The sequence below is a fragment of the Dryobates pubescens genome, chromosome Z (genome assembly GCF_014839835.1).
Source record: "Dryobates pubescens isolate bDryPub1 chromosome Z, bDryPub1.pri, whole genome shotgun sequence".
In the NCBI taxonomy this organism is placed as follows: Eukaryota; Metazoa; Chordata; class Aves; order Piciformes; family Picidae; genus Dryobates; species Dryobates pubescens.
The window spans coordinates 29,579,436-29,602,044 of NC_071657.1; the positions used below are offsets into that span (position 1 = coordinate 29,579,436).

At 40.7% G+C, this 22,609-nt stretch overlaps 1 protein-coding gene across 1 annotated transcript; it reads right to left on the reverse strand.

The window, feature by feature from the left end:
- Nucleotides 1-20,665: 20,665 nt before the first annotated feature.
- On the reverse strand, nucleotides 20,666-22,197 carry LOC128899524 (protein FAM240B-like). The gene is made up of 2 exons (XM_054178998.1): nucleotides 22,058-22,197; nucleotides 20,666-20,774 (listed from the first exon to the last, which is right to left on the reverse strand). Exons 1-2 carry the CDS (start codon nucleotides 22,195-22,197, stop codon nucleotides 20,696-20,698), a joined length of 219 nt encoding a protein of 72 aa, XP_054034973.1. The 3' UTR covers nucleotides 20,666-20,695.
- Nucleotides 22,198-22,609: the final 412 nt, after the last annotated feature.

Here is a 22,609-nt window from a genome sequence, read left to right on the forward strand (position 1 = left end):
CTTCTTATTGAGATTTCATCATTGCCTACTTGGAAAGCCATCAACAGGTAGTAGTCAGTTGGACAGACCAGGGTAGGAAGTTTTCTTACTACATCTTTAACCCTGGCCCCATGTGGGCAACAGACTTCCCAAAAGAGTGAATCAGGTCTGCATATAGGACCTTCAACACCCTTCAGAAGTGAGTCCTTGATGACAAGCACCCATCTTTTCCTATTAACTGTGGATGTTTTGACAGTAGGTTTGATCACTCCTGGCCTCTCTGAACGACTAGACAAGTTTTCATAGTTGCTATTAGTAGTTTTCACTATTTTTGGTGAAAACAGGTTTACTAAGTACAGCAAATCTATTCTTCAGGGGCACCTGAGGGGGTTCAGTGGCCACTGGGGTGCCATGCCTGCTGCACTTAGGAGGAATTTGTCTCCATTGATATCTGGTTTCTGAATCATCCTCTTTGGGAAGCTGGCGAGAGAGTAGAGAGTCCTTAGTGACCTGACTACTGCATGGCTGATGGGACTGTTTGAGGGATGGCAGAATCTGATTCCCCCAGCCTACCTCCATCTCATGCTCCCTGAGAGTCCGCAGCTTTTCAACTTCCTCCTTCAGCTCAGCCACTAGACTGAGAAGGTCACCCACTTGCTCACAGCAAATGCAGTTGTAGTCCCTGCAGTCTGCCATGAGAGGCTCCTTACAGCCAGGAGCCTGGACACCTGCATGTTTATGTTGGACCTCTGTCTGGGCCAACACAGATCTTTTGAAAACATGTTTAGGCTGAGTTGCAACCATTGCTGTTCCTGCCTTCATGACCTAGAACTAGAGAAGACTTCAGCATCAAACCCATGTGTCTCGGTACCTCCCTCTGCTGACTTTGTTGGAGTGGTGAAAACATGTGATGCTACAGCAGTGCCTGTGCCCACGCCTTACCTGCCTCTCACATGAGAGCAGCTGACTCAGGGGAGGAGGGACATGCTGCTCTGCACGCTGTGCCATGCCAGTCCTGCCTCAGTGACCAGAGCAAAGCTGAGGCTGAGATCGCAGATGCTGAACTCTTCATAAGTGATGGTATCCCTTGCCACCATACCTTTCAGATACACACGTACAAATGACCTTGAAATAATTGCCATCTACAGCATCCTGGGACAATTTAAGGGGATCAAGACTTGCAAATCAAAGTGGTTATCTCTATTAACTTTGATTTAGGTTAATGACTCTGGTAATTAGTAGCTTCCTGGTGATTACAGCACATCCAGGCCATTTAGATGAACAGTTACACTCATTACAAGGCAAATGAACAGGATTTGTGGCCAAAATCTAAGGCCTTGAGCATGGCTTAAACTTTTGCATGCCTTGAATAATACCACTGGAAGTGATTCAATGCACTCCATCACATTTGTCTTGTGTGACTACTGTTTCAACATTTCACCTCTCAAGAGGAAGGTTTTGGCAGCATGCATGAGACATTTGAAAATCTAACACTTCCTTTTTGCTTCTTTACCTATATATATATATTTTGTAATTATATTTAATTTAAAAATAGGATAAATATGCCGTTGCTGAAATGAGCTCTGAGAAGTCTAGGATTACCAGAGGAATATAAAGTGTGAGAGGAGCTTGCGTAGTTGTCAATAGGTATCAGGAAGTTCAAATTCCTTGCTGTATTATGTAAGTATAAACCTATTTAGTTCCTCTACTACCCTGTAACTTCTTTAAAATTTGATTTTTGCTAAGATTTCTTAGTAGATAATTTATTTTGACTGAACATTTTCCTAGAAATCTTCATGTAAAGTCATCTTATTGAAGATTGTTTTGAAATACTAACTGCTGCTTTAAACGTTATTTCTTTTTAAAAAACAAAAAATAACAATAAACCTGACACATAAACTTTTCTTTATACTTTCGTGTTAAAATAAAAATTACTCTCTCTCTCTTTTTATTTATTTACTAATAATTTTTCTTCATGGCAAAACTGAAAGGCGGTGCTTTTGGATAGGTGCAATAAACAGCTTAAAAAAAAAAAAGCTTAACAGCTTTTTAAAACCTAATTGTTTTCAAAGTGGGAGTGTGCATGTATGGGGAGGATGCCAGGGTGGAGGGAATCAAAACAGCAAAACCATTAGCACAAAGACTTAGCATCATAGTATCATAGTAGTATCAGTCAGGGTTGGAAGGGACCACAAGGATCATCGAGTTCCAACTCCCCTGCCTTGGGCAGGGACACCCCACACTAGATCAGGCTGGCCAGAGCCTCATCCAGCCTGCTCTTAAACACCTCCAGGGACGGGACCTCAACCACCTCCCTGGACAACCCATTCCAGGGCTTCACCACTCTCATGGTGAAGAGCTTCCTCCTCATGTCCAGACTGAATCTCCCCACTTCCAGCTTCATTCCATTCCCCCTAGTCCTATCACTACCTGATATCCTGACAAGTTCCTCCCCAGCCTTCTTGTAGGCCCCCTTCAGATACTGGAAGGCCACAATTAGGTCAGCTTGGAGCCTTCTCTTCTCCAGACTGAACAGCCTGATCTCCTTCAGTCTGTCCTCCTAGGAGAGGTGCTCCAGCCCTCTGATCATCCTCGTGGCCCTTCTCTGGACACGTTCCAGCACCTCCATATCCCTCTTGTAATAGGGGCTCCAGAACTGGATGCAGTACTCCAGGTGGGATCTCACCAGAGCTGAGTAGAGGGGGAGAATCACCTCCCTTGACCTGCTGGCCACACTTCTCTTGATGCAGTCCAGGATCTGATTGGCTTTCTGGGCTGCAAGTGCATATTGAGAGCTCATGTTGAGCTTCTCATCCACCAGCACCCCCAAGTCCCTCTCCTCTGGGCTGCTTTCCAGCCAGTCACTGCCCAGCCTGTATTTGTGCCTGGGATTGCCTCGACCCAGATGCAGGATCATGTTGCCCTTTGCTTGGCTCTGTGAAACCAGTGTGGTTTCTCAGAAGCACAGCTTAAATCTGAAAAACATCAAAACATACTAGTAATTTTTTGAAATTCCCTCCCACCCCCCCACTTCTATCAATATGAATGACATACTTCCTTAATTTACTTACCTTTTAAATTACTTTTGTCATTTTTCTCCTGTTCATATATGTTTATGCCAAGTGTATGGTAAAATTTAGTATCCCTATAGTACAGTAGTAATTGAAACTCTCCTAGCTGTGTTCTAACCGTAACATGTGCAAGGTGAGTGAAGCTGGTAAATCACACCTCTTCCAAAGCCATCATCCAGAAACTGCTAATGTTTCTTTTCCTGAACATTTTTTCATATGTCTGTGGCTCAGTTTCCCATTTATAAAATACAGGTGAAAGTATTCCATTGCATCAGAGGAGTGTTAAGTGTCCATATTAATTTAAAAATGTGATGGGTTACATAAAGATGTTTGTAAACATGTTTCTGATAAAGCAGTGTTAATAAATGTCTTTGGGTAATGGACATGCCTGCCTAATGGTTAAAACCACTTTCAAATGAGTTACTAAAATGATGGGTTTCAAAGTTTTGGTACACATATTATACCAGGAAAGTGCATCTCAATCAAGTAAAGATGTTGCATAATTCCATTTTTCTTAAACTTGTTGAAATTGTACTATGGGTCACTGTTGTCAAGTATCAGTTTTATGTTCTATGTATGGTTATTTTAGAGACTCACTTGTACCTTTTGTGCAGCCCAGTGGCACCACTATGTAGGTGTTTCTGCATGTGCTTTTTGAATAAAATTAAGGCTCCCAGGATACGTGAGGCATTCAAGGTTAAAATGCAGAAAAAGAGGGAATTTTAAGAGGATGGAGTTGTCTAAAAGTAGGTTCTTTGTGCAAGGTAAATCTAGGGTCAAGGTAAGCAATAGAAAGCAAAACATAAAAATTTGATGCTATGGTTAAAAGTGACAGAAAAAATCTTGTACATGGAAATTATGTCAATAACTTTAAATACATCATTATGATGTACTGAGAGAGCTGGCAGATGAGCTGGCCAAGCCACTCTCCATCATTTACCACCAGTCCTGGCTCACTGAAGAGGTCCCAGATGACTGGAAGCTGGCCAACATGATGCCCATCAACAAGAAGGGCCAGATGGAGGAACCTGCAAACTGCAGGCATGTCAGCCTGACCTCAGTGCTTGGAAAGATAATGGAGCAGATCATCTTGGGGGCAATCACAGCACACTTGCAGGATGGCCAAGGGATCAGGCCTAGCCAACATGGATTTAGGAAGGGCAGGTCCTGCCTGACCAACCTGATCTCCCTCTATGACCAGGTGACCTGACTGGTAGATGTGGCGAGGCCTGTGGATGTAGTCTGCCTGGACCTCAGCAAGGCTTTTGACACTGTACCCCACAGCAAACTCCCGGACAAGCTGTCAGCTCGTGGCTTGGACAGCAACACTCTGTGCTGGGTTAGGAACTGGCTGGAGGGCCGAGTCCAGAGAGTGGTGGTGAATGGTGCCAGCTTTCAGCCAGTCAGTAGTGGTGTTCCCCAGCAATCAGTGCTGGGCCCCATCCTGTTCAGTATCTTTATTGATGATCTGGATGAGGGGATTGAGTGTGCTGTTACTAAGTTTGCAGGTGACACCAAGTTGGGAGCTGGTGTTGATTGGTTAAAGGGTGGGAGAGTTCTCCAGAGGGACCTTGACAGGCTGGACAGATGGGCAGAGTCCAACATGATGACATTCAACAAGTCCAAGTGCCAGGTGCTGCACTTTGGTCACAAAAACCCCATGCAGTGCTACAGGCTGGGATAAGAGTGGCTGGAGAGAAGCCGGGCAGAAAGGGACCTTGGGGTACTGATTGATAGTAGGCTGAACATGAGCCAGTAGTGTGCCCAGGTGGCCAAGAAGGTTAATGGCATCCTGGCCTGTATCAGGAATAGCATGGCTAGCAGGAGCAGGGAGGTCATTCTGCCGCTGTACTCAGCACTGGTTAGGCCACACCTTGAGTCCTGTGTCCAGTTCTGGGCCCCTCAGGTTAGGAAAGATGTTGACTTGCTGTAATGTGTCCAGAGAAGGGCAACGAAGCTGATGAGAGGTCTCAAGCACAAGCCCTGCGAGGAGAGGCTGAGGGAGATGGAGTTGTTTAGCCTGGAGAGAGGAGGCTCAGGGGAGACCTTATTGCTCTCTACAATGACTTGAGGGAGGTGGTAGAGTCACCGTCACTGTAGGTGTTTAAGAGGAGACTGGATGAGGCACTTGGTGCCATGGTTTAGTTGATAAGATGGTGTTAGGTGATAGGTTGGACTTCCTGATCTCGAAGTTCCAACCTGCTTAATTCTATTCTATTCTATTCTATTCTATTCTATTCTATTCTATTCTATTCTATTCTATTCGGAAAGGAGGTTGTAGCCAGGTGGGGGTTGGTCTCTTCTCAAAGGCAACCAGCAACAGAACAAGAAGACACAGTCTCAAGATGCACCAGGGGAGGTTTAGGCTCGAGGTGAGGAGAAAGTTCTTCACAGAAAGAGTAATTGGCCATTGGAATGTGCTGCCCAGGAAGGTAGTGGAGTCACTGTCCCTGGAGGTGTTCATAAAAGGATTGGATGTGGCACTTAAAGGCATGGTTTAGTTAGTCATGAGGTTTTGGGTGACAGGTTGGACTTGATGATCTCTGAGGTAGTTTCCAGCCTTGTTGATTCTATGACTCTTTGTGTTGCCAATTATTTCAGGAGAATTGTAAAAATCTTCTTTCTGTGGGGTTTATTAGGGACAGATTCTCTATATACTCAGGAATGTAATTTTTTTTTTTTTTCAGGTTTAGATCATACTGAAAATGTTTGATGCTGCTGCTCAGACTTTGTGATTCTTTGAACTAAAAGGATTTTCTTTGTAATGAGAACAAAGAAGTCATCCATTTAAAAGGACTGGTATTTTACTTTGCAGAAGGCCTGACTTAAGTGAGCATGGTGCTCTATGCTTTTTTCTTTTGAGTATGTCTGTTTTAAATGCAGGTGAATTCCATATATCTTCCTGCAGTGCACCACACTGTAACAGTAGACATGTCTTGATCTGTTATGGGCATTATCCAATCAAACACATAGAAATTGAAATTTGCTAATTGGTGTTTAGGAAAATCTATTTCCCAGTCAAGTTCCAAATAAGAATATAATGTCTTGTTTTTCAAATGCTGCCTATTTCTAGGAGAGGTCATGCATGATATTGACACAAATAAAGTGAGAGTTAATTTCTTGTTAATAACTCAAAGATGTCAAAAGGGCAGTTGCTTTGGGGCTCAGTTATGTCACTGCAGAAGCAGGTAAGAGTATGAGCACACACCACTTTAGGTTTTTGTTCTACCCAGTCATGTTTTATCACAAAAATCTCAGTGAGTTCCTCTTTTAGGAGTCTTTTGGACTCATAGGTACTGTTTCTGAAAGAAATTTTTCACATTTGTAATGACAGATATAAGGAACTTTTGGTGTTCCTTATACACAGCTTATTTCTGTGAAATATTTTAGAATTTGATCAAAAATGTATTGGTAATCCGAATGTGCGTAGAGCTGGACACAGGGCTAAGAGCCAAGATCCGGTCTTAACTTCATCCTGAAGTTTCACCAATCATCTTCAGGACAAAAATACTTTCCAAAGGAGTTGGATCGTTGTAAGATGCTGTTGAAGGATTCACAAAAGGTTCAGACACCCGCCCCACACTCTGCAGCTCCGCACCTCGAGTGACCCCTCCCGGTGCCTCTATGCATAGCCTTTGTCACCTTAAGCAATGTTTCACCTCACAAATTAACAGGCAGCCCAAGAGAAGGCAGAAGAATATCCACATGTCCGTTACAAGTCACTGCCACCTTCACTTGTACGTGTGAAGCTGACCAGGGAAAATGTGTAAATGCATGTCTGCAGGGCTTTAGAATGTGACATGCTGGTCACACACAAAATGTCTGTCTTACATAGTCTGCAAGAAAACTGTCTGGAGGAGAGATTGTTAACAGTCAGTATAAAAATATTACAGAATTAACATTTTTTCTTCAAGAGTTTTGTGCAGTGTTACAGTACAACTATAACTGAGGTTTTCAGCTATTTCTGAATAGACAGTGCTGTAAGAGTCAGAGGTAAGAACATTTGTCTGAATAGTCACTATTTCAATGTAGATGATAAGCATGGTACCTCAACCACTGGCTTGAAGGTTTATGCCTATTTCCCTGGTTTATCAACTTCACCTTGTTTATACTTGTTACCATTGCTTGCTCTTTCTTCTCTTGCCTGCCTTTGAGCCCATGCTCTGCATCCCTGCCCAGATGTGTTCAGAAAATGGTTATTATCAGGTCTGAAAATGAAATATATCTCTTTGTGTTGTGTTTAAAGAATAAACAGATATAAAGAAAAGTATTACACATTTTTAGAAAATACAATATTAAAAGAGCTTGGACCCAAGTGTGGCTAGTGCAGGGAAGCTTTACAGCAACTTGGATCACATGAGAAATATTTCTCCAGTCAGTTGCTTCATAGAGATTTTCTACTTCAAACAGTAATCAAGGAACTCTACTTATTAAATTTGCAGTTACAGATAATGGTCTATATTTCCATATCAATTCAACAGAAAGCTTTTTCTATGGGACTGGTTGCATAGTCACTGTTTAATTTACTGCTTTTACCCACATTGAGGGCACACAATCATGTTCCATGTCACTTACCTGTCTCCAGGATTTTTCAAGGCTGGACAAAGTCTATAGATTTTCTCCCTTTATATTTTCCAACATGGTCCTCAAAGTCTTTCCAGCTATTCCTGCACTATTCTGATGCCTTCCCCAGGGCATGAGCAGACATTACCTCTGCCAAGTGCAGAAAATTTCCCTCCATCTGGCTGCAAAACAGCCCTCGCATAAATAGAGAAACCAGGAACTCTATCCCTTCCTCCCATCCCCACCTCACAATAATGGCTATATCTCAAGGTCATCATGGCATAATAAGAGGTTAATCTCTCTATCATGCAGCTACAGCCAGTTTGAGCACTTTGGTTTATGGACAGAGAGTTGCCCTTGTCCCTGTTTCATTTAAAATGAGATTTCATGACTGATGTTCTGCTACTACCTCTCCAGGCTGAGCCTGATGCAAGTTTCCTTTTGGCCATTGTGACCTAAAAGTTTTTCTATTTTTGAAGGTCTTTGATCTGAGCATCACTACTCTTTCCTGTAAATAAGTTCCAGATGACAATATCCTGAAACTCCACTCTCCAAGTCAGATTGGCTCAGATATATAGTCTGGCAAAATAAACATTAAATTTAAATCCTCTGCTCCTCCTCTTCTCCCATTAGTTGAGTAAGGGTAGCATCTGAATCCCTGTGAAACAGCAGAGTCAAATCCAGCCACCTGCATCACTGAAAATACACATGCTATGTGTTTCTTAATAAGGACTGTTAAATTCACATCATTCACAGCTAAGACTTTGCTGCCAGAGATACTGTTCAGAAGCAGCACTGGAAAAATAATGAATGTCAAGAAGATAACCAGAGCAATGTGTATACTTTCTTGTAGGTATGCTAACAATCATGAGATGAAAAATGGTAAGAGACAGCTTTCCCATCTTGATACATGTGTGGTGCAAACTAGTTAACATGAACAAAGGAAAGGATTTACCAGGAAAGCTACGTATGTTAAGATAAGGTGCACTGGATGCTGCTGTGCTTAACAATTCTGTCCTTTCAGGCAAGGGAGGAAAGTAGGTTAATGTAATATTGCCATACAGACACAACCTGAATAGCACTGTCTTGGTATCAGATTTGTAAATCATCATGCTGTGTCCCCACATAATACAAACAATCATAAGAGTAGAAGTGAGAGGATCTTGATAACCACCAAAGACTGAGGCAGGGTGAGCTTGACCTTGGTAAGAATTTCAGCTAAGTTACCAATGCTGGATTTTCAGACAGTGGATGAAGGTGCAGCAGCTTCTCTATCAGAGACTAACAGCTGTGGGTGGTGTAATTTGGGTTGCAGTTCTAGTTCCAGTCACATTAGTGATGTGCTTTACTAATTGTCTCCTAGAGTGAGTTCTCAGTCATATTTAAGATGGCAGTTAATGGAGATTAGATTCTTCTGAGGAGGCAGATTCTCAGAACACTATATTGTGGCACTACTCTTACTACTATACTATGATGGAGAGTAGTACATTCATTATTTGAGTGAAAGTTGCTGTTTGCCCATTAATGAAAATCATCTGTTACAGATGAGTTGACAGCTTTTATGAAATAGGGATAAAATGAAAGTGAGGAAAATAGCCTCTGAAATACCACAGTTGTAAATTTTTAATACTAGTAATGTCTGATCACAGCTTGGACCCCTCAAACAGCTTGAAGCTTCTGTTTGGGCTTTTGTCATATCACTATTAGCAGAGTTGTGCTTGTAAGGGAAGATGGGTAGGGTGGCTTCTTGCCTATCAGGCATGTAGAGCTGCCATGCTCCATTTCAAAGCGAAGTTATGAGACTTGTGAGAGATTGTGGAAATCTTCCATTGGCTTCCTAGTATGTGTTATATTAATGGGAGTATTTTGTATGCAACTTACAGGTTCAGGAAAGCTAGTTTACTTTCACATATTTCTTGTATACACATGCTCAGCTTGATTGCAATGAATTTAATTTTTGCATATCTAAGTTCACATACTATAAAATAGGTTGTGGTTTTTGTTGTTTTGTTTTAACACAGATATGCAATCAGGCATTTGCCAGTTCTGAGGAGATCTGAGGTATCTCCTTCTTGCTGGGAATGTGCTTTAACTGCTAGGCAGGGTACCTCACCTAATGAAACAGAAAGGATTTTCTTTGTCCGTTTGTTCTGTTTACTTCCGCTGAAGCTGTTACTCTGTTGTGCTCTCAAGGAGAGATGCTTTTCTTGGCACATCTGAGAAATATGCCAACCATCCCGGCCCTGTCAGAAGCCTTGATTGTTGCCTTGCCTGTTTCATGCCTGAGTGAGGCATGAGTAAAATGCCTAACAGTTCAGGCTGTGATAGCTCTGGGAAGTCCAGTAACAGAATTGTGGGCATGTGGGGAAAAAATTAGGCTAAAATGACAGAGGTTTTATAAATAGCTGTGCAGCTTTTGTGTTTTGATGTCACATGTCTCAACGTGGTCTTTTTGGTTCAACATGCTGGGTCTCCTGAGTCTTTGGAAGAAAAGGATCAAATTAAATAACAAACTGGTCCAAGATGAGTTTTAGTACTTGATATTCCGAAACAAAAATTAGTAGTACCTTGCTGAAATCATTCTTCCAGTTCAGCTACAGGCTGTCCCCTTCTTTCTGGTGCATGGAAGTAAAGAAGCATTACATCAATATTACACTAGGAGGCAACCTTTTGCTCCTGAAAGCTACTTCATGCAAGTAAAGCACTCTCTTTAAAGTCTTTGTACTGTGAAGATGAGCAGTTTTATTTACATTTTCCCTGAAAATATATTGCTCTTGAATTGAAATAAATTATGAAAAAAGAGACTGAGATCACTGCAATTATTAAAGTAATTTGTGGTATTCACAACCTATGTGTAAAGGATTATTGGGTTGCATATAGTAGTCTCTGACCTGAGGTGGCCATTTTCTTGAATAACTCATATTAATGTGAACACATGTTGGAAGATGCAAGAAACTAACAGCTTCTCTACAAGTAGCTCCCCATACAGTCTTCAAAAAATTCAGCCTGGATCAATTCTCCAAAAGGATTGTTAAATTTTGTGTTCTATGCTTGAATTTTGTATTTTGGTTGTTTTGCTTCCAAATTCTGGAAAGGTAAGATTGCAAAATGAAGGTAGAAAAGGTTTTTGCCCCACCCAAGCATGGGAATGAAACATGACTTTAAAGAGAAGTGAAGAACTGTCCAGGACAGGTTTGATATTTGTGTGATTGCAGTAGAAAGCATTGTTTTCTGAAAAATTATGAATGGAATAGATCATAATACAGGGACATATAATTTATAAGTGAGCCAAAGCCACACACACTAAAGGTTTGCAATATTTTGGCCAGTTCCAGTGCATTTTAATTGTGTTTGGCAAACAGGCAGCATGTCCTAGCAGGTAAGGGGCTGGTCTGGCACACAGATCTGGCTTTATAACCAAGCTCCAGGACTGGCCACTTATGTACCCTAACCCACAATATTTCTGTGTCTTATTTTCCCTGGCAGTGAGTGAACAAGGTAACAAATCTCATCTTTAAATAATCTGAGACCTATTAATAAAATACACTATCTAAATTTAAGGCATATGTTTCTGTTTGGTGGCTTGGATTTCTCTATTTTTTCCCCCAACAATTTAGAGCAGTTATTTTATTAAATACCTTTTCATTTTCACTGACTGTGAGAGTAGCATGTTAAAATGCTCAGGCATGGGCAGAATGGAGTCTACCATAAATAGCCAGGATGAGGGGTGTACTGCACAGCTCTGCTTTCCATAAGCCATGCTATTGCTATCTCTCTATCTCCTGTGCAAGTACATGAGCAGAGAGAAAATATTAGGGAGCAGATCTAGATGAAAATTGCCTCTTTATTTCACCTGGGTGGGTTCACATACAGAATCACCAGAATACATCTGATTGGAAGAGACTTTAAAGATCATCATTTCAACCCTGTGAAGAGCTAAGTTTGTCTTCTTCTAATTGCCTCAGCATTATTTGCCTTGCCAAAGTGCCCAAAGTGTTTCACACCATTGTCCCACAGGGATCCCTGCTTGTGTTGCACTGTGCCTTCTCATGGACTGGACTGTAGCCAAACTAGCATATCCTCATGTTTTTCTTCACACTATTGTCTCAGAGGGATCTCTACTTAGCTACAAGACCACAAACTCCATGCTGATAACCAGTGGATGCTGGGACTCACTGTGACAAGTTTTTGTGGGCCTTCTCATGGACAGAATTCTCAAAAGATGACTGACTGACACAGCAGTTTCCCAAGGTGCTTTCACACCATTACCACAAGCTCTGTGACAATAGCAGCTGATAACCAGACAAAGCCACAAGTTCCACTCTCAAGAATGTTACTGTGAGACTGGGACTGGCCCAGGTAACTAACTGTGGGACCAATACTGACACAGGTCAGCCATGCTCATCTGAATGGGACAGTGTGACTACATACAGGACTGGAAAAGGTATAAAGCTCCAGAGGCAACAGAGAGAGTTTGAAGTTTCCCCACCAATCAAGACCGTCAGGATCAGTGAAACATCACCTGGATCCATGGTGGCAATTATGTTTTGCTTTGCTATCTCTTGCTTATTTCTTCCTCCATTTCTGTATTTCTAACTTTTCCTCCTGCATATGTAAGCAAAATAAATTCGAGTATTTTTCCCAAACCAGCTACTTGGTTCCTTCTTGGTTTCATTTGGGGAATCCACAAAAGAACTATGTGGATTGAGACAAACACTTGACCCAGCACTGAAGGGTCAGCACTAAACCATGTCCCCAACATGGTGCTTGAACACCTACAGGAACAGTGACTCCACCACTGCCTTGGGCAGAACATTTCAGTGTTTGATAAGCCTTTCAGTGAAGAAACATTTCCTAATATCCAGCCTAAACTGCCCTTGGTGCAGCGTGAAACCATTTCCTTTAGTGCTGTCGCTTGTAATTGATCAGAAGAAGCTGGCCCCTTCCTTGCTCCAGCCTCCCTGCAGGTAGTTGTAGAGAGTGATGGTATCTTCCCTCAGCCTCCTCTTATCCAGACTGAAAAACCCCAGCTCCCTCAGATGCTCCTCATAGAATGTGCTCTGTGCCCTTCACAATCCCTGTTGCCCTTCTCTGGACATGCACCAGAATCGCAATGTTCTTCCGTTACTGAGGGGCCCAGAACTGAATAAAATACTGGAGGTGTGCCCTCAGCAGTGCTGAGGACAGGTGGAGGACCACCTCCCTGTTCCTGCTGGCCACAGTGTAACTAATAGATGTTGGGGCAGAGAGATGGTCATGGATCAAGCAGGCTTTTGTGTGTTGAGGGCCTAGGCTGTGCTGTAGAGGCTCCTCCCCTTGAGCTGAGCTGCTCCTCCCCTTGAGCTGAGCTGCTCCTCCTCCTGTGCATCAGGTAGGCTAAAGATCACAGATCCCCAAGGGCTGAAAAAAGGGGTTAGTGTTTCTGACTGCCTGGTTCTTGTTAGTATGACTGCTTTTGGGCTGTTGTGTTATATGATGAGGGCACAGAAAAGATGCCTAAGGTTTTTGGTACCATTTCAGTATGCATCTCTATGCAATGTGTATCTCTAATAATCAATGCGCAATTAAAGCTCCTTTCAGGGTAGTAGCTGATACTGGTTCATGGGACCATTCAGCAACCCAATCTCGCTGCGCTTGCTTTTGGTACAGCTGATCCTCAGCTTTGAAGATGCTCCCTGTGGGTAAAAAGACTACCCCAGGATTTGGCCTTCAGTGTAACACTGCCTATTAATAACCTGCAAACAATAGAAAGATTGTGTGAGCTGATTTCTGTTTGCCTTTTTTAATAGACTGACTGATAATTTCCCATACCTTTCCTTTAAAATATGACCGAAATGATGAAGAACTGCTTAGATATTCTGACAACAGTATTTAATCTAGGCAGATCAAATCAAGCAGAGAATATTTTTTTCCCAGTTGGTTTCTTTTCTAACCTTTGTAATTACAATAATCTTAAATGCCACATGAAGTTTCATTCACATTGCTTGACATTAAATGAACTATTAGGTAGTGTAGGATTAGAGGAACATCAAAGCCCTCATAGATTTACAGCATTATGCAAAGCCTCTCATTTTCTTTTTGACTTAGAGCACCATGATGATTATAGGTTGTATTCAATAATTATACCAGCATTTTCCTTTCCTGTCCATGGGTAAGTCTGTGTCAGCATTTCTATTCTAATCCTCTGATTTCAAAGGAATTTATTACTTGTTCATAAAAATTTGTTCTAGAAGAGAATTTGGTATTAAATTATCATCCTGGGATAAGGAGAAGAAAAAATATTTAAGTACTTGGTGACTGCTTCTTGCATTTAGAGATAGTATGTGCATTTTAATGCAGCTGGAGGCGGTGCCTGGAAATTCTGTACCACTTTTACAATTCAAAACCACCTCTAATTTCTGCAGTGAATGTTGGCAGGTTGTTATAAGACTGCTTGGTGGACTTGTTCTTTCTCCATCCCAAAGTGAAGGAGGTGCAAATACAAAACACTCAGATCTCACAGTAAACTTCACCAGTGACTTACACCCAAGCTACTGCACTGAATTCCCCTGGGACCAAAGGGTGTTGAGATTATAAAAAAAGGAATATGTGCAAGTAGAATGGTGGGAATAAAAACAAGCCCCAGGGAAAAGTTCAGTGTTTTTAAAGCAGCTGTACCCAGGATCTCACACACTGTGTTCATTAATAAGAAAAAAGTTGCAGAGGAGGATGAAGAGCTGAGGGAGTGTAGTGTGGCGGTGGGTTTTGTTATTGTTGCTGTTGTTGTTGTTGTTTTGTTGTTTGTTTTGTTTTGGGTGTTGTTTTTTTTGTGTGTGTGGAATACTCTCAGGTTGCTCACATTTATGGTATGTAACCTAGAAGTAGTATGAATTGTAGAAGTGTAGGTTGAGGATATCGTATTTACTCATTAGCAAAAGGCAGATTGTGTTGGTAGAAGAGTAAGTTGAGAACTTTGAGTAGAGTATCTTGTGACAGCACTTCAAAAAACTATCCCTGTAGCAGGCTAAGTCTCAAGCTACAAACAGCAGATTGCCAACAGAGAAGTGCCCTGAAAGTGTAAGGCTTCAACCTAAAGAACTGTGAGTTAAATGTATCACAGCTATCTTCTCTGCAGTCATTCAGTCTTTGGGCACCCTGATCTGATTTTCCTTTATACTGCATGGATAAGCAGGAGCTGCTAGAAAAATTCAAATGGAAGATGGAAGTCTACAGTAACTGCAGAAAGAGTCTGGTCATTTGGGAGGATTATAAAAATACTTTCAAGTCATGTCAAGATGCAACAAGAAAGGCCAAAGCTCTCTTGGAACTAAACATGGCAAGGAAAGTGAAAGCTAATACGAAGGGCTTCTTTAAATACATCAATAGTAAACAGAAGAGTAGGGGAAAAGTGGGTTAAATGAGGTGGGAGTCATGGTGACAGACCATGCAGAGATGGTGGAATTACTGAATGTCTTCTTTGCCATAGTCATAAGACCAGACCACAGGAATCTTAGACTCTGGAGGGAACAGAAAAAAAGTTGAGGGAGGAAGACTCTCCACTGGTCAGCATGGATTGGGTTAGAGATTGCTTGGATGAACTAAAACTACACAGATCCATGGGCCCTGATGGGGTGTATCCATGAGCGCTGAGGAAGATGGCTAATATTGTTGCTGTATCATACTCCATCATTTTGAAAGATTGTGGAGAACAGGGGAGATGCCTGAGGACTAGAAGAGGGCCAGCATCTTCAAAAAAGACAAGAAGGAAGACCCAGGCAACTACAACAGTCAGTCTTGCCTCCATTCCTAGAAAGGTGATGGAGCAGCTTGCTCTGGAGTCCATCTCTAACCACATGAAAGAAAAGAGGATTATCAAGAGTAGCCAGCATGGATTCACTAAAGGAAAATCTTGCTTCATTGATATGATAGCCTTCTATGAAGACATGACCAAATGGATAGACGAAGGGAGAGCAATGGATATCACCTACCTTGACTTCAGCAAGGCTTTTAATACAGTCTCCCATAATGTCCTCTCAGATAAACTCAAGAAAATTGTGTTAGATGACTGGACCATGAGGTAGATTAGTAACTGGCTCAACAACAGTTCAGAGAATTGTGATCAGTGGCACAGACTCCAGCTGGTAGCCTGGGATCAATAATGGGTCCAGTTTTGTTCAATATCTTCATCAATGAGATGGGTATTGAGAGTCCCCTCAGCAAGTTCATTGATGATACAAAACTGGGAGGGAGATGGCCAACTTTCAAAGCCTGCCTGGATGCATTCCTGTGTGGACTACCCTAGGTGATCCTGCTTGTGGCAGGGGGGTTGAACTCAATGATCTCTGGAGGTCCCTTCTGACCTCCAACATTCTGTGATTTGGTGATTGCATGACCCAATGAAAGGTTGTTCTGTTATCCAATGAGATCTGAACAGACTGGAGAGTTGGATGAAGGTGAATGTCATGAGGTTCAATAAGAACAAATGCAGAGTCCTGCATCTGCAGAGGAATAACACCAGGTACCAGTTAAAACTAGGGGTTGTCCTGCTGGAAAGCAGTTCCATGAAGAAAGACCTTGGAGTCCTGGTGGACAGCAAGTTATCCATGGGACTGCAGTGTGCCCTTATGGCCAAAAGAGCCAATGGCATCCTGGAATGCATTAAGAAAAGTGTGTCCAGCAGGTGTAGGAATGTTCTCCTCCCCCTCTACTCTGCCCTACTGAGACCACATGTGGAATATTATGCTGCGTTTTGTGGCCCCAAATTCAAGAGAGACTGGGATATGCTAGAGAGAGCCCAATGGAGAGCTATGAGGGTGATTATGGGACTTGAACATCTCTCCTGTGAAGAAAGACTGAGAGAAATGGGACTGTTTAGCCTTGAGAAGAGAAGGCTGAGAGGGGATCATACCAATGTCTATAAATATCTGAGGGGTGGGTGTCAAGGTGAAGGTGATTGTCTCTTTTTGGTGGTGCCCAGTGATAGGACAAGGACAAGGAACAATGGTTACACGCTGGAACACAGGAGGTTCCACCTCAACATGAGGAAAAACTTATGGTGAGAGTGATGGAGCACTGGAACAGGCTGCCCAGATGAGTCATAGAGTCTCCTCCTCTGGAGACTTTCTTGTGTGGCCTGCCATAGGTAATCCTGCTTTGGTAGAACGGTTGAATTTAATGATTTCTGATTTTTCCTTCCAACCCCTAACATTGTGTGACACTGTGAGTCCCTTCTTACCACAGGCACTGTACTATATTTGCTCTAAATATAGAAAAGAAAATCACAGAATGGTAGGATTACGGAATTGTTTGAATTGGAAGGAACCCTTAAAGCTCATCTAGTTCAACCTCCTTTGCCACAAGCAGGGACACCTTCAACTAGATCAGGTTGTTTAAAGTCATGTCCAACCTGACCCTTTCCAACCTGATCTTGAACATTTCCAGCAATGGTGCATCCATAACTTCTTTGGTAAATCTGTTGTGGTGCCTCACCATGTTAATTGAAACAAATGTCCTACTCATGTCCAATCTAAATCTATCCTCTTTCAGTTTAAAACTATTACCCCTTGTCCTGTCACTGCAGGCACTGGTAGAAAGTCTCCTTGCATCTCCTCATAAGCCCCTTTATATTTTGAAAAACTGCAATAAGGTTTTCCTGGAGCCTTCTCTCTTCTCTAGTCTGAACAACCCAAAATCTCTAAGCCTCTCTATATAGGAGAGATGTTCCAGACCTCTTTCCATTTTTGTAGCTCTCCTCTGGACCTGAATTAACAGCCTCATGTCTGTCCTGCACTGGGTACTCCTAATCTGGATGAGGAATACCAGGTGTGAGTGAAGTGTGCTAACACAGAGTATTTCATATAAATACTATTTAAAAGATCTTGAGTCCAGATTTTTAGTGTTTGCTTCAGAGAATGGCAAAACTTCACTGTATTTGGGTTTTGTCACTGTTACAAGCTTTGCCAAAAAACTTGTATGCCATGCATTTGTAATGAGAAAGTGACATTAATTTTCTTGCTAAACAGTGTCAGGATGAAGCAGGGTAATATAATGAAAGCAAGGTAATATAATGAAAGTTAGGAGGATAAGCAAGTATCTACCACAGTTTAATTACAAAGCTAATAAAAGTAGAATGGCGTAACTCAAAAGTGCCTTGCTGTTACACTCAAAAGTAATGTGAAAAAATGGATAGGAAAAAAAAAAATTAATTAAATATTTCTTCAAGGAGCTATTTCATAAGTGTTTGAACTGCTAAATTTAATGTGTTTAAGGGAATACTGCACTTCTCTGAAACTCCATTATTAGTGAGATATAGTCTAAAGAACATGCAAGTATCAGTAATGATTTTATAAAACCTGACTAATTCTATAATTGTTCAGTTGACGACTTTTCCAGGCCTACAGTCAGGTTTCTCTTCTCCTTTTTATAACACTATGACTCATTTCTGAGTCACACAGAAATGCAGTTCACATTATTTTTGTCTTCTTTTTACTTCTCTTATGACCTTTGAGGTAAATGCAAGGTTTATATTTTTGTGTTTTTGAATTGCTGAAACTACCTTTCTCTTGGAGTCTAGTCCATCTTCTGATTAAGATTGTTTCTTGACATTTTGATTTGAATTATAATGCTATCACTCTTCTTTATTTTTGGTGATTGACTCTAGATTATATTTATTTATCTGGATACTTTTTTGTTATTATTATTGTTGGTAATTTACAAAATGTGTAGGTAGATTACTCCTGCAGAAATGGTGGCATTTGTATCAAAACATGTTGCTGGTATTTAGATAAGTAAAGATTGCATTACCCAAAGTCCTGAATCTAATGCTGTGGAACCTAAACCTGAAAGAATTCAACTGGACAGTAAAGGTGAAACTGCAAAGCTCAGAGGAAAAGTGGCTTAATTCAGGAAATGTGTTATTAGCACTCCTCTTGGTCTTGGGATAGAATAGATGCAATTTGTAAAAAATAAGTTCCTTTTTATCATTATAAAGATATTATTTTAGGTGTCCTAATTTGATAGGGACCTATTCCAAAGCATTCTTATGTGACATAAGTGTTTGTGATGTGTAATTAGGGACTAAGACGGACATGAGTTCCTGGAACGTCTTTTCTTGGTTCCCCATGGATTTTCCTCATTCTGACTTACTACTTGAGAAGGATCTCAGATAAGTGACATGCAAAGAAAAGCTTATTCCAGGGATACTTCTTTCATTTTTAAAATATACCAACTCTTATTCTTCTGTTTGGCACCTTGTGGAATCTCTTACATAGTGAATGATGGCATGCAAAATGTTTCTCTTAGCTTAGTTCAAGCTCTAATTTCAGCCAAAATGGTATAAAACTCAGTGCCATTTCATGATGGAATTCAAGTAGAGATTCACTAAGTACAAGACACAGATGGATTTTTGGAGAATCAAAGCATGTGAACTGGCTTTTTCAAAGAAAGCTTATTTTTATTAAAATACAGTATTAAGTTGTGAGTCTACCTAGTGATTATTAAAGTGCAGCTATACTGGAATCATGTTGTTATCCTGCATATCCCCAGTTGACATTAGTTTAAACATTGCGTAAGAAAAAAACTCAACTGAAATACATGAGTTTAGAAGCTTTGTCCAGCTGGCAGGCAAACTGCTCTCAAATTTGGTGAAATACCTGCTGATGCCTTGATTTCAAAGTACATGCTCCAAGGCCAGCATTTTCTTCCCCCTGCCCCCTCTTTCAAGGATTTCTTAGACTTTATAAACATTATTTACATGTTTAAATTCTCATAATAGGTTTGATTTCATGTTGGAACACACAATAGTGAACTTAAAATGTGATGGATAAAGAGAGTGAGGATTTTTTTTTTCTTTAAAAATAACAGATGATTTATATATTTTTAAACCCCAAACCCTATTTGTTATCTTTTTACCCCACTGGCAATTCAAATCTTCTTTACTTCAAAATGAAATGAATTACCAGAGTAGCAAAATGGTCTTAAAACAAGGAACTAAAAGGTTAAGCAATTGAGGAAAGAGATTTTTAGCATGCTCTAAACAACCCATTTTGCAGTACATTACCCCAAGCATTCTGGTGGTGACAGAGCAGTCACATTAATAATGAAGCAGTTTTGTTACACCAGCCTACTGAAATGCTTTACCACTGTTGGAGGAAATGCCACATTTCCTAATGAAGCATTAGGAAGGAAACTGGAAGCATTTTTGACTAATGGGAAATGTGGGAGAGGAAACCCGCCATCTTTCTGAAGGCTCTGGTTTTTAAGGATATATACTGGATCTTAGAGCAAAAAAGGCATTAGAGAAAAAAGGAAACTAGCCACTCATGATGACAGAGAGCTGTGAATAAGCATCAAGATACTCTGTAAAACAGAAATAGCAGTACAGCTCTAGACAAACTAGGCTGGGTACAAGAAGCAACTCCAAGTGTCTTCACTGATACAGTGTCTCAAGTTGGCTAATGGAGGGTAACTAGTCAAGCAACCCCTGTTGGTGTCTCAGCAAGTTTCGCAGGATATGTATTAGTACCTTCGCAGAATTTTAACAGGACAAACAGGGCCTTCTGGCTCCAGTAGTGACCTGGGATGTGGTGGCATTGCTTGTGCATATCCTCCCTAAGTTTCTTAGTGTGAGTTGGACTCTATTGTATGTATATATACATACAATATATATATATATTTATATATATATAAATGAAATCTCAACTGTTCATTAATAGTTGGAAAGAAAATAATTTCCTTAGATTACAATCAGAAACCTGACTACAATATAGAAACACAAACTGTCAAGGAGATGCTTTTGCTGAGCACTAGCTGTGTAATTAAACTCTTTTTTCCCCCCAGACATCTACAGCTCAGTGAACCATAATTTATTAGTTTTGAAGACTTCAGAGTTCTTCAGTCTTTGTTTATCAAATTAAGGGATGGATGCATAATCTTAAAAGCAGCAATAGATATTACACATATGAAACTTCTAACAATGACAGCTAATAAATTGTAGCTTACTTAACCCACAAAGTAAAATTGACTCAAGCTTTTGCATCACATCATCATGCTTTCCTAACAAATATTTCGTCCTTTTCCTCTAGCATGTGATGACTGTGGGATCTTCAGCTAGATGAGTCTTCGGGTTGAGTCCTCAACATCTTTATCCGTTTTTCCAGCCTTTCCATCCATTCATTTCTGAGCCTAAGAACAGAAACATATATTTTTTTTACAGGGAACAGATTTATAATGCTTAGGTTTCCCACCAGTGCTGTCCTGTGCTGCTTTTGCCCAGTTATCATGCAAACCACCCTGCCTCTTTAGAGTGCTTTGCTGGAAGGCATTTTAAGAATAACTCTTAAATCCCAGTGAGAGCTCACCTGAGCTTGCGATTCATCTTCATCTCCAGTGTGCCGTCTCTCAATAGCCTCTCTGTGCCGGAGTGACATGTCATCTCCACCGGAGACTGACTGCTGCCACCTGCTGGGTAGAATCACCCAGCATGTCCCCATTCCCCCTCAGAAATGCTTTTTTAAAAGTACTTGCATAGACAGTCCTGAGAACTATTTGTCTGGGAAACATTGTTAGACTCATAGAAAACAGTTTTAGGTGACAAGTGCCACTCTTTTTTTTTTTTTTTCTCCCTTCTTTTTGTTTGTTTGTTTGTAGCATCTATGCACCATTGAAAGACTCCCTGAACTAGAAAAGACAGGAATTTCACAGCTAAGGAATTGAGATGTTGAGATAAGGTTAGTTACAAATGGTTAAAACATGTGAGAGACTGATTTCAATGTTTCTTCATCCAAACTTAATGCAAGCCCATCCTTGCTCTTGTTTTTTTCAAGTATCAATCCAAAGAGAGGGGACCTAATCTACCATTCTTACTGAATGGTCTCAAGACAAAGTAGCCACCTCTGCATGCACTTTCAACTTATGGGAACTTCATGTGAGGTAAAACCGTACTGATTCTGCTGCAGACTGACCTTTTTCATTGTAGCTAATCAAGGTAAACATAACTGATGGGTGATAGTTGCCTTGGTCAGTAAGTACACTTTGATTGTCCTCTTTATTATGGATATACTTTATGCAGATTAAGACCTCTTAATTAATTCAACTGATAGTCTTGTGAAAACAAGGCCATGGGGAATGAAGATGAGTCAGCTACCCATGTGTACTAGCTCTGCTGTGAACATAAGCTTTGATGTTCAGGGCAGCCCTGTACTGATAGAAGCTGTCCCGATAACCTCAGAAAATTCCCCATTTTAAACCCATTTATAGAACAAAAGTGAATTATTCTCTTAACCTGTGAAGTCATAGTTTAGACGTGTTAGCATTAGAATGCCAATTTGTGAAGCTTTATTATTTTCTAAAAATCAAATAAAAATACTTTTGGCTTTCATTGCATGACTGAAATACAGCTATCACTTTTCTTTAATAAACATTTACAATACAAACTCAAATAACCTTTCCATATGCAAACTACCCACTTTGTCAGAGCACTTCTTCGCTGACGTTCTTTTTCAATTTGCAGATACCGAGTTTGTTCTTCAATAGTCTTTTCCCAGAAGTTTCTCAGATCACTAGTTTCACATCCCCGCACTTCATGACGTATGTATTGGCTATTCATTTTCTCTAAAGGAGAAAACTGAAACAACCATATGAAAAATTATTTGTTCCTCATCTGTTTTCATGGCTAAAACACACTCTAGCTGCTTTGGATTTTAACAGTGCTAGGGTCACACAGTTATTGCTTTGTCAGATCAGGATAATGTCACAATGCAGGACAGTTCTGTTGTATTCTCTAGTTTGAGGATTAACACACTTTTGCTATACTTATAAATTGGGAAAAAAAAATTACCAAATCTAGTGGGATTTTTCCTTGTTGCTTTTGTGTATATAAAGTGGCAAAGTCACTGTTGTAGATTAGGATCAAAACAATGAAGAAAAAGAGCGCTCATGATTTGCTATTAATCATTATAGAAAAGAAAAAAGAAAAGAAAAGAAAAGAAAAGAAAAGAAAAGAAAAGAAAAGAAAAGAA